Raw genomic sequence first — 12344 nt, 5'->3', positions numbered from 1 at the left:
AGCAATTACTCAGATCGTTTCAGACCCTCTAAGGCAAGACTAAGAAGGAAGGAAGAGAGTTTTCCCAAGTTTACATGCTGGGAAACAAGGAGAAAACACGAAGGTGATTCTTTTCAGGTCTGCTTTTTAAGATCACAGATTCTGCTTTTACTGACTAATGAAAGGAAAAGCCAAGCTAAATAACAGGAAAGGACGTATTACGAAATAGACATATAAAATTTAATCCCTTTGGTTTAAAATACATCTTCAATTATACAATTAAAAACAAGACAAAATCAATTTCATAAAACAAAATACAAAATATTGTTATATGACCCGTGTCCCATAACATCTTATCTTAGAAAGCCAGCAATTTAGTTCACATACTTCATTAGAATATTTTAATGGAAGAATGTAACTATCAATCCTATGTATACAAATAGCCTATTCTACTTCCCTGAACCTAGAGATACCTGCGATTTTTATTTCCATTACAAAATTACACTCTTTAGTATTTTTATATATTTAAACACGTATAAAAATGTTCCCCATAGTAATACAGTCTCATAAACTCATGAATGCTTTTTAGAGATGTTAGCATACAAGACCATCAAAGCCTGGAGGTTCTGAAACGTGATGAAACAGAAGGCATTTCCTGTAGCACAGAGATCTGGAAGCACTCCATCCCGAGTTGCATCTCCTGGTTCACGGTGACGACAGTATGTGCCGTGATCACTGTGTTTATTCCCACTCGTGTCAGTCGGGGACACCTGACTAACACGAGCAGACACAGCAGACGTGAGCTGCAGTAGTGTTTTTTCCTTTACTTCATTTGTTAAACAGTGCAGACATCCAGATAACAACCTTCTCAAGAGCGTGCAGCATCTTTGTCATCTGAGGTTTTGCTATGCTACGGAACGGTGGCTGTGTTTGGGAAAACCCAGAGAAAGCGTATGAGCGGGGTTCACGAAGCACAGCATGCTACCTGCTGGGTGTAGGTGGTCAGAAATAACTTATCCTCTCCTCTCAACAAAGTCCTCAGGGTAGACCTCATCGCGTCTCTTCGCTGTATGTACAGACACCACAAGTATATATTATCTATTTATATAAGACAGGTATGTACACATTTACAGACACAGGCCTTCAAGACGTATTGCACTTACACACACGCAGCTTTAGCCTGACGGAGGCACGCTGTCACCGTTCGGGTTCTTCATAAGAGAGGCAGTTGATATGTTCAAGACAGTCGCGAAGGAAGATGTCGGTAACCTGCCCTGTTGGAGTAAACACTTACTGGGGAATGAGAGGCCGAGGAGAGAGGGCGCCCCTGTCCGTTGGGGGCACCCCACCTGAGGCGGTCAGAGTCACATCGAGTCTGACGTGCACCCGTGCTGAAGAGACAGTTCCATAAATAATGTAGCAGATATCCTAAAGGTACCCAGGTAACCTAGCAAATCTTGGAACAAAGTTCCACTTTTAATCCTAAGTATTTATACCAGAAAATTCAAATATGCTTTCTGGGGTCATCTGAAAAACGCCAATGCAACACATTCAATGCTATCTCCAAGCCAAAAGCAGCGCCACCTCCAACATCCACTGACATCCACCCACATTTGGAAGGTGGCCGACTGGCGAACCTGTGGCCTGTCAACCCCAAAGGCCCAGGTGACAGCTTTGCTGAGCTTGCTGGGAGTCGTGGACGTGGCGTCCTCAGATCTCAGTGAGGGTGAGCTTGAACGATCCCCCAGACTCTTCCATCTGCAACTGGAAGGTGTCTTCGTTGGAATAATGCTTCACGATATTGTCGTCCATGTTCACCAGGATCCTGGAAAAGGCAGATGAGACAGGCCTGCTCACTCCTGCCCGCTCTGCAGTCACACCCAAAATTCACAATTAGCGCTGCCACTTGCTAACTGTACCACGTGAAGCGAACTAGTTACACTCCCTACGCCTCACTTTCCTCATCTGTAAAATGGGTATAATAGTAGGGTCAATCTTATATGGTTGTTGTAGGGGTGAAATGAGCAGCTCGGGTAAAGCACCTCACGTGCAGGGTGTATGATAAAGAAAACACGCTAGCTGGGTTATTATTTCCGTGTGCAGTAATCATTCAATAAACAGTGCTTATTACAGTGAACAAAGTAAGTCTACAGAAGAAGCACATGGTTCAGCTACAGAAGGCACATCAGTCAAGTCAACCTACGCTATCAGAAGCCATAGCTCCCTGACGACTATTTTCCCCAGCAAGTTACCCTCAAAGTTTACTCGATCTACTATCAAGGCCAACCCTTCCCACTAGACCCGTCGAGGACATGCCACATGCTTTAGAATTAAGCCAAAGAATGCTTACTCTGTACCCTGCTTACCCAGGCCAAACAGTACTGACACTTAAGTAACACAGTTCTAAAAATATTAACTTCTGAACAAAGAAGCAACATTCCATGATTGAAAACATGACTCAGGGCAGGAGGGTGGAGGGAGACGGAGTAAAGGCTTTGATGTTGGTCAAAACAGAACCTGACGCTTGGCCTTGGCACTAAGCTGCCCCCTGATCCTGGAAAAGCCTCCTAGGCTCTCTGGGCCTCGGCTGCCTCATCCAGAAACTCAGTAGTAATCTCTGTCTTAGAGTAATGGTAACATGAGAATTAAGTAACACACGCGTGCCTGGTCCAGCACCCGACTCACGATGGGGGCTCAATAATATGGAACAGCGACTGTTGTCACCTTTGGTAAATTTTATCATGCTCTCTGGAATTTGGAGCCACTGCACTGCTGCCAAGCATGGGAGAAGCAAAGATTCTACTTGGAAAAAATCCACAAAGATGCCCTAGAAAGTAAATCAACTTTATGTGGATAATCTAGTAAGAAAAACTGTAGTTTTGCACTGATATTTCTATAACTGGTTCTTGACTGGGCACAAATTCAGGTGGACAAAATTAATTTTCTATGACACTGACATTACTCAGAGGTTCTGTTCTATGACACTGACATCACTCACAGAGGTTGTTCTATAACACTGACATCACTCAGAGAAGTTCTTCTGTGATACTGACATCACTCAGAGGGGCTGTTCTGTGTCACTGACATCACTCAGAGGGGCTGCTCTGTGACACTGACATCACTCAGAGGGGCTGTTCTGTGACACCAACATCACTCAGAGGGGCTGTTCTGTGACACTGACATCACGCAGAGGGGCTGCTCTGTGACACTGACATCACGCAGAGGGGCTGTTCTGTGACACCGACATCACTCAGAGGGGCTGTTCTGTGACACTGACATCACGCAGAGGGGCTGCTCTGTGACACTGACATCACGCAGAGGGGCTGTTCTGTGACACTGACATCACTCAGAGGGGCTGTTCTGTGACACTGACATCACGCAGAGGGGCTGTTCTGTGACACTGACATCACTCAGAGGGGCTGTTCTGTGACACTGACATCACTCAGAGGGGCTGTTCTGTGACACTGACATCACGCAGAGGGGCTGTTCTATGACACTGACATCACTCAGAGGGGCTGTTCTGTGACACTGACATCACTCAGAGGGGCTGTTCTGTGACACTGACATCACTCAGAGGGGCTGTTCTATGACACTGACATCACTCAGAGGGGCTGTTCTGTGACACTGACATCACTCAGAGGGGCTGTTCTGTGACACTGACATCACTCAGAGGGGCTGTTCTATGACACTGACATCACTCAGAGGGGCTGTTCTGTGACACTGACATCACGCAGAGGGGCTGCTCTGTGACACTGACATCACGCAGAGGGGCTGTTCTGTGACACTGACATCACTCAGAGGGGCTGTTCTGTGACACTGACATCACTCAGAGGGGCTGTTCTGTGACACTGACATCACTCAGAGGGGCTGTTCTGTGACACCGACATCACTCAGAGAAGCTCTTCTGTGACACGGACATCACTCAGAAGGGCTGTTCTGTGACACTGACATCACTCAGAGAAGCTCTTCTGTGACACGGACATCACTCAGAAGGGCTGTTCTGTGACACTGACATCACTCAGAGGGGCTGCTCTGTGACACTGACATCACTCAGAGGGCTGCTCTGTGACACTGACATCACGCAGAGGGGCTGCTCTGTGACACTGACATCACGCAGAGGGGCTGTTCTGTGACACTGACATCACGCAGAGGGGCTGCTCTGTGACACTGACATCACGCAGAGGGGCTGTTCTGTGACACTGACATCACTCAGAGGGGCTGTTCTGTGACACTGACATCACTCAGAGGGGCTGCTCTATGACACTGACATCACTCAGAGGGCTGCTCTGTGACACTGACATCACGCAGAGGGGCTGCTCTGTGACACTGACATCACGCAGAGGGGCTGTTCTGTGACACTGACATCACTCAGAGGGGCTGTTCTGTGACACTGACATCACTCAGAGGGGCTGTTCTGTGACACTGACATCACTCAGAGGGGTTGTTCTGTGACACTGACATCACTCAGAGGGGCTGTTCTGTGACACTGACATCACTCAGAGGGGCTGCTCTGTGACACTGACATCACGCAGAGGGGCTGTTCTGTGACACTGACATCACTCAGAGGGGCTGCTCTGTGACACTGACATCACGCAGAGGGGCTGTTCTGTGACACTGACATCACTCAGAGGGGCTGTTCTGTGACACTGACATCACTCAGAGGGGCTGCTCTATGACACTGACATCACTCAGAGGGGCTGCTCTGTGACACTGACATCACGCAGAGGGGCTGCTCTGTGACACTGACATCACGCAGAGGGGCTGTTCTGTGACACTGACATCACTCAGAGGGGCTGTTCTGTGACACTGACATCACGCAGAGGGGCTGCTCTGTGACACTGACATCACGCAGAGGGGCTGTTCTGTGACACTGACATCACTCAGAGGGGCTGTTCTGTGACACTGACATCACTCAGAGGGCTGTTCTGTGACACTGACATCACTCAGAGAAGCTCTTCTGTGACACGGACATCACTCAGAAGGGCTGTTCTGTGACACTGACATCACTCAGAGGGGCTGCTCTGTGACACTGACATCACTCAGAGGGCTGCTCTGTGACACTGACATCACGCAGAGGGGCTGCTCTGTGACACTGACATCACGCAGAGGGGCTGTTCTGTGACACTGACATCACGCAGAGGGGCTGCTCTGTGACACTGACATCACTCAGAGGGGCTGTTCTGTGACACTGACATCACTCAGAGGGCTGTTCTGTGACACTGACATCACTCAGAGGGGCTGTTCTGTGACACTGACATCACTCAGAGGGGCTGCTCTATGACACTGACATCACTCAGAGGGCTGCTCTGTGACACTGACATCACGCAGAGGGGCTGCTCTGTGACACTGACATCACGCAGAGGGGCTGTTCTGTGACACTGACATCACTCAGAGGGGCTGTTCTGTGACACTGACATCACGCAGAGGGGCTGCTCTGTGACACTGACATCACGCAGAGGGGCTGTTCTGTGACACTGACATCACTCAGAGGGGCTGTTCTGTGACACTGACATCACTCAGAGGGCTGTTCTGTGACACTGACATCACGCAGAGGGGCTGTTCTGTGACACTGACATCACTCAGAGGGGCTGTTCTGTGACACTGACATCACTCAGAGGGCTGCTCTGTGACACTGACATCACTCAGAGGGCTGCTCTGTGACACTGACATCACGCAGAGGGGCTGCTCTGTGACACTGACATCACGCAGAGGGGCTGTTCTGTGACACTGACATCACTCAGAGAGGCTCTTCTGTGACACGGACATCACTCAGAAGGGCTGCTCTATGACACTGACATCACTCAGAGGGGCTGCTCTGTGACACTGACATCACTCAGAGGGGCTGCTCTGTGACACTGACATCACTCAGAGGGGCTGCTCTGTGACACTGACATCACTCAGAGGGCTGCTCTGTGACACTGACATCACGCAGAGGGCTGCTCTGTGACACTGACATCACTCACAGGGGCTGTTCTGTGACACCGACATCACTCAGAGAAGCTCTTCTGTGACACGGACATCACTCAGAAGGGCTGCTCTATGACACTGACATCACTCAGAGGGCTGCTCTGTGACACTGACATCACTCAGAGGGCTGTTCTGTGACGCAGAGGGGCTGCTCTATGACACTGACATCACTCAGAGGGGCTGCTCTGTGACACTGACATCACTCAGAAGGGCTGCTCTATGACACTGACATCACTCAGAGGGGCTGCTCTGTGACACTGACATCACACAGAGGGGCTGCTCTGTGACACTGACATCACTCAGAGGGGCTGCTCTATGACACTGACATCACTCAGAGGGGCTGCTCTGTGACACTGACATCACTCAGAGGGGCTGCTCTGTGACACTGACATCACTCAGAGGGCTGCTCTGTGACACTGACATCACGCAGAGGGGCTGCTCTGTGACACTGACATCACTCAGAGGGCTGCTCTGTGACACTGACATCACGCAGAGGGGCTGTTCTGTGACACTGACATCACGCAGAGGGGCTGCTCTGTGACACTGACATCACGCAGAGGGGCTGTTCTGTGACACTGACATCACGCAGAGGGGCTGTTCTGTGACACTGACATCACTCAGAGGGCTGTTCTGTGACACTGACATCACTCAGAGGGGCTGTTCTGTGACACTGACATCACTCAGAGAAGCTCTTCTGTGACACTGACATCACTCAGAGGGGCTGTTCTGTGACACTGACATCACTCAGAGAAGCTCTTCTGTGACACTGACATCACGCAGAGGGGCTGCTCTGTGACACCGACATCACTCAGAGGGGCTGTTCTGTGACACTGACATCACTCAGAGAAGCTCTTCTGTGACACTGACATCACTCAGAGGGGCTGTTCTGTGACACTGACATCACTCAGAGAAGCTCTTCTGTGACACTGACATCACGCAGAGGGGCTGCTCTGTGACACCGACATCACTCAGAGGGGCTGTTCTGTGACACTGACATCACTCAGAGAAGCTCTTCTGTGACACTGACATCACGCAGAGGGGCTGCTCTGTGACACCGACATCACTCAGAGGGGCTGTTCTGTGACACTGACATCACTCAGAGGGGCTGTTCTGTGACACTGACATCACTCAGAGGCTCTAAGGCTGCCAGTCAGAACTCACCCTTTTTTACATTTCTTGAAGATTTTCCCAATCTTTTCTTGGGGAACATCATATTTGTCAGAGATCTAAAAGAACAAAAGAAAAATAATATTACAAAGTTCTATGTTCATGACTTGACAAAACAATACATTCACACAGTGGTACAGACAGACACTCAGCTTTCTGTTTCTCATATATCCACACACAAAGACACCGATGAGGACCTGTCTATCCTGGGGAAGGGGGGCTACCTGCCTTTGGAGAGAGTTGGAATCAGGGGTCTGTTGCTTCCCAAAGTCACAGGTGTCACAGCTCTATTATATGGCCATGGTTTTTTGAAATTAATACCTTACAGAGCGTGTTAGGTTTACAGAGAAAGTACAGAGCTGCTCTCTCCACCCAACATCCGTGCACTGCACTTGTCCTGTCTGATGAGCGGATGCTCCTGAAACAAGAAAACTAAAGTCCTCTGCCCACTTCTCTGAGCTGAGCGCTGCAAGCGTGTTGACATCCATGTGTGCCCCTCTCTTGAGCTGGGAGCTCCATGCGTGTTGACATTCATGTTGGCCCCTCTCTGAGCTGTGTGCTCCAAGTGTGCTGATGTCCACATGGGCCTCTCTCTGAGCTGTGCACTCCAAGTGTGCTGACGTCCACGTGGGCCCCTCTCTGAGCCGGGAGCTCCATGCATGTTGACATCCATTTGGGCCCCTCTCTGAGCTGTAGGCTCCATGCATGTTGACGTTCACGTGGGTCCCTCTCTGAGCTGTGTGCTCCAGGCATGCTGACATCCACATGGGCCCCTCTCTGAGCTGGGAGCTCCATGCATGCTGACATCCACATGGGCCCCTCTCTGAGCTGCAGGCTCAATGCGTATTGACAAGCATCCTTTCCAGGCACTTTACTCAGCACACAAAGGCCTCACTCTGGAGTCAAACACGCCTAAGTGGCGTCAGTTCTGACTCAGTTTCCACTGGCAGGTGACCGTTCTAACCCGTGGCCTCCTCTCAACAGGAAAGAGAGACCCTCACCTCACATACCCCATGACTATCGTGGGATTAGGGCGTGTCCAGCACAAAGCAGGAGTTCATTTCAGATATGGAATCACCGGAAGGAAGGAACTGTGATTCTATAACTCAGAAGGAAAATCCGAGGGCCCTGGCCACAGCCAGGCTGGCACCTCGCCAAGGGCAGAGCCTCTTTGGAGGGCAGTGGGCTCTGGCTGAGGCGTGGCTGTGGGCCCCAGTGCCAGCCCACCTCCCCTCCCGACCAGGGGCACGGGGTCCACACAGTGCAGTGAGCTCTGGAGGTTTCCTCTCAGGCATGGAGCTGTCTGCACAGGGAGGGGACAGCTACTCCAAGGACCAGGGGCTGATTCAGTCTAGGTCAGACGCTGTTATCTGAGCAGCTATCTAGACTGCTCCCACCCAGGGGTCACCGCCCTGCCTACCCTCAATCTGAAGAGCACGCCTCTGGGCGGCCTTGAAATCAGGGCCTCAGAAGATCAGCCTGTAGATCACTTTCAGTCTAACAAAGATATACCATACACATCGAACCACATCCAAGACGCCATCATACACATTCACCTCTTTTCGGTACCACTGGACGATCACTGTGTTTATGAAACCCCCAGCCCAGGAGATGGGAGGCTGGGGTGAATTCCTTAAGCGTTGTGAATGAGTTATATTTGGCACAGTGAGGCCCAGTCTTTTCCACACTCTCCTCTCTCTCCATCATCAGGAAGTGAGGAAGGGCTGTCAGGAGACAAGGAAGTCGGAGGAACCGGGATAAGTCACAGGAAGCCAAATGACCCAGAGCAGAGGGCGACAGGTGGCGCTGGGGGCCGCTGGGCACCGTTGGCTGAGGTGTAAGCGAGGAGCCGCCGTGGCGCCCGGTTACCTGAGACTGAGCAACAGCACCCCCTGGTGGCCATCCCCTGCACTGCCTCGGTTCTCCTCACAGCGTCCGTGAGTTCAGTCCAGTTCAGTCGCTCAGTCGCATCCGACTTTGTGACCCCATGGACTGCAGCACGCCAGGCCTCCCTGTTCATCACCAACTCCTGAAGCTGACTCAAACTCATGCCCATCAAGTCGGTGATGCCATCCAACCATCTCATCCTCTGTTGTCCCCTTCTCCTCCTGCCTTCAATCTTTCCCAGCTTCAAGGTCTTTTCAAATGAGTCTGTTCTTTGCATCAGGTGGCCAAAGTGTTGGAGTTTCAGCTTCAGCATCAGTCCCTCCAATGAACACCCAGGACTGATCTCCTTTAGGATAGACTGGTTGGATCTCCTTGCAGTCCAAGGGACTCTCAAGAGTCATCTCCAACACCACAGTTCAAAAGCATCAATTCTTTGGCGCTCAGCTTTCTTGATAGTCCAACTCTCACATCCATACGTGACCACTGAGAAAACCATAGCCTTGACTAGATGGACCTTTGTTGGCAAAGTAATGTCTCTGCTTTTTAATATGCTGTCTAGGTTGGTCATAACTTTTCTTCAAAGGAGCAAGCGTCTTTTAATTTCATGGCTGCCGTCACCACGTGCAGTGATTTTGGAGCCTCAAAAAATAAAGTCTCTCACTGTTTCCACTGTTTTCCCATCTATTTGCCATGAAGTGATGGGACAAGATGCCATGATCTTAGTTTTCTGAATGTTGAGCTTTACGCCTACTTTTCCACTCTTCTTTTTCACTTTCATCAACAGTCTCTTTAGTTATTCTTCGCTTTCTGCCATAAGGATGGTATCATCTGCATATCTGAGGTTACGGATATTTCTCCCGGCATCCATCAGTGCTGCCTGGCAAATTACACAGTGGCCTCTGCCAATTTCACTGTAGCCATCTTCCTAACCAGAACCTAAACTCCATTCAGCACTGGGTCACGTACTCCTGTATCTCCAGTGCCAAGAACAGTGCCTGGCACAAAGTAAGCCCTTCACAAACATTTGTTAAATGAATTCAACATTAGGCAGTAATCAGGGGAAACCTGCTTCCAGCCAAGTTACAGACTTACTTTGAGCTCAAAGATTCTGATGATTTATAGGGGCCCGAGGTGGATACGTATCAAGACACAGTGCTGATCCCTTGAATTTCACTCTGGGGCAAAGCCAAAACAGGGATCAGCCTGGCACCCTTCTCGTGTCTCTCTATGGTGTCCCCAAGGGCAGGCTGGGGTCAGTGTGCTCTTGGGCCATTTGCTGAGATGCTGCGGCAAAAGGATCTCCAAGCCACCAAAGTCGTATGGGCCCCTTCTCAAGCTAGACATGCAGGTGTGCAACTAGTGACTTCACTTTAAATCACCTACTGACCAGTGGTCACCTCTGGTTACAACTCTGCAGTTTCACAAACAGGCTTCGGGTAAGATCTTGACACGAATTCAGCCATTCCCCAAGATCAGGAGTACCAAAGGCCGATGGAGGAGCCACCGTTTTATGTGTGGAAGTTTTTAGGATTTTGATAGAAATCGTTTTTGTTGGCTTCTAAGTAGTCTGTTAAGTGACAATCTCTCTTTAACCAAGCAAAGGAAAGTTAAACCATTCCAAGGGTCATCACAAATCTACTCAGTTCAGTGGACTAGACACTGCTGGGTGATTACTATCTACCAATGGGTGTGCTGGGCACAGTGGTGTGAGGTAGGCACAAACCTGCAGACTAAAGTTGGGGGGTGGGGCCGGGGTGAAACGTGCCTCGGCCACGGACAAGGTGTTGGGACTCAGGAAAGGCTTCAGCACCACCAAGGAACCCGGACAGGCTGGTAAAATTTGTTCTGATCGAATTCTATGCAAGTAAAAGGATTACAAAGCTCCTACTACTTACAGCTTCCATCAGGCCTTTCAAGGATGGAGTCTTGAGCATCAGGGCATCGAAGACTTCTTCTGACTCCTTCCGCACATAGAGAAGCACTGATCCCCAATGGGGAAGAAGGAAGGAAAAGTGTAATTCATTGATGGGAGCAAAACAAGAAAACAGATTGTGGGTATTGGGAAAAATAAAAAGAGACATCCACATTAAGGACGGCAAACATGAACCAATATAAAAATCTGTCTCAAGGAATACAGCTTTCAGCTTCTTTTTAACTCTGCTGGAAGTCCCAGCTCAAGCCAGGAGGAGCTGCTCTGATGGAGGAACACTCAAGGGAAGTCAGCACCGATGAGGTCTGTTTGAGGAATTCATGCTTTCGCTGGATTCAGAGCTCACTTCCCACTGAAAACTCCCACTACGAAACGTAAACCAACACACCTCTCTTTGGTTCTTCTACCCGGGTCAGCTTAGCGGGAGGCGGGATCACAAAGTCGTCTTCCGAGCTGTACGGCCCCCTCTTCAGGCTGGACCTGCAGGCGATCCGAGGTGTGCAGTTAGTGACTTCACTTTCAATCACTTGCAGAAACAAAAGGAGTTTCGGGGTGTTATCACTGGACTTTACATTTAAAATGCCCTTCATCCTTTACCTGGGCCAGCTGCCTTTATTTTGTGGATGAAAATCTGGGGCTCAAGGGAAGAAGCTGACTGACCCGGGCTCGTGCGACTGAGTGGCAGAGGGGGAGCACACTCAGGAGCCTGCCAGACACCCCTGCTGCTCCCACACAGCTCCAGCTGCCCTCCCGGGAATGCGGTTTCTCTTCAGGAAAAAAAAACTTACGAAGGAGGTGGGATGTGAGATACACATGAGGGTGGTAACAGAGGAGAGAGCATGTCAAAAGAGGGAGGATGTGTGAGCAGGAAAATGCTAAGCCAGGCTGGCTGAGACAGAAAGTCCCGGAGGAAGATGAATCTAATCTGGAAAACCTCCATCACTCAGCTCTCGGGGAAGTTTAGACTTTTATGTTGCAGTGATCAGGCAGTCGACCGTTCTGAGCGTCAAGAAGGCTACAATTGCGGTATGGCAGAGACTGGAGTGGACACCAGGATCTATGAGCAGATGAGCGGGACGACTCGGGAGACAATCACAGCATCAAACCCCAGAGGATCGGAAAAAATATGGCAGTGTCGGCGGAGATACAAATGGAGGGGAAACATTTCCAGTTGCATATGAAGAAAGAAGGGCTTCCCTGATAACTCAGTTGGTAAAGAATCCACCTGCAATGCAGAAGACCTGGGTTCGATTCCTGGGTCGGGAAGATCCCCTGGAGAAGGGAAAGGCTACCCGCTCCAGTATTCTGGTTTGGAGAAATACATGAACTACACTCTGTGGGGTCGCAAACATTCCGACACGACTGAGCGACTTTCACTTTCCTGGAGAAAGAAGTGAAGAGAGTGGCGGGACTG

The 12344-nt window shown here is 50.1% G+C and overlaps 1 protein-coding gene across 1 annotated transcript in view; it reads right to left on the bottom strand.

Annotated features, from left to right (window-relative positions):
* Positions 1 to 232: 232 nt before the first annotated feature.
* The window catches only part of GRHL1 (grainyhead like transcription factor 1), a 53001-nt gene continuing 40889 nt past the window's right edge, over positions 233 to 12344 (bottom strand). The window contains exons 13-16 of the mRNA XM_065927187.1: positions 11319 to 11410; positions 10896 to 10981; positions 7108 to 7172; positions 233 to 1804 (exon numbers count right to left, since the gene is read on the bottom strand). Coding sequence (XP_065783259.1) covers positions 1690 to 1804; positions 7108 to 7172; positions 10896 to 10981; positions 11319 to 11410 — 358 coding nt within the window. The 3' untranslated portion in view covers positions 233 to 1689. The remainder of the gene's footprint in view (positions 1805 to 7107; positions 7173 to 10895; positions 10982 to 11318; positions 11411 to 12344) is intronic.

This window comes from Muntiacus reevesi, chromosome 3 (assembly GCF_963930625.1).
Source record: "Muntiacus reevesi chromosome 3, mMunRee1.1, whole genome shotgun sequence".
NCBI lineage: Eukaryota > Metazoa > Chordata > Mammalia > Artiodactyla > Cervidae > Muntiacus > Muntiacus reevesi.
This window is presented reverse-complemented; position numbering and strand designations above follow the sequence as displayed.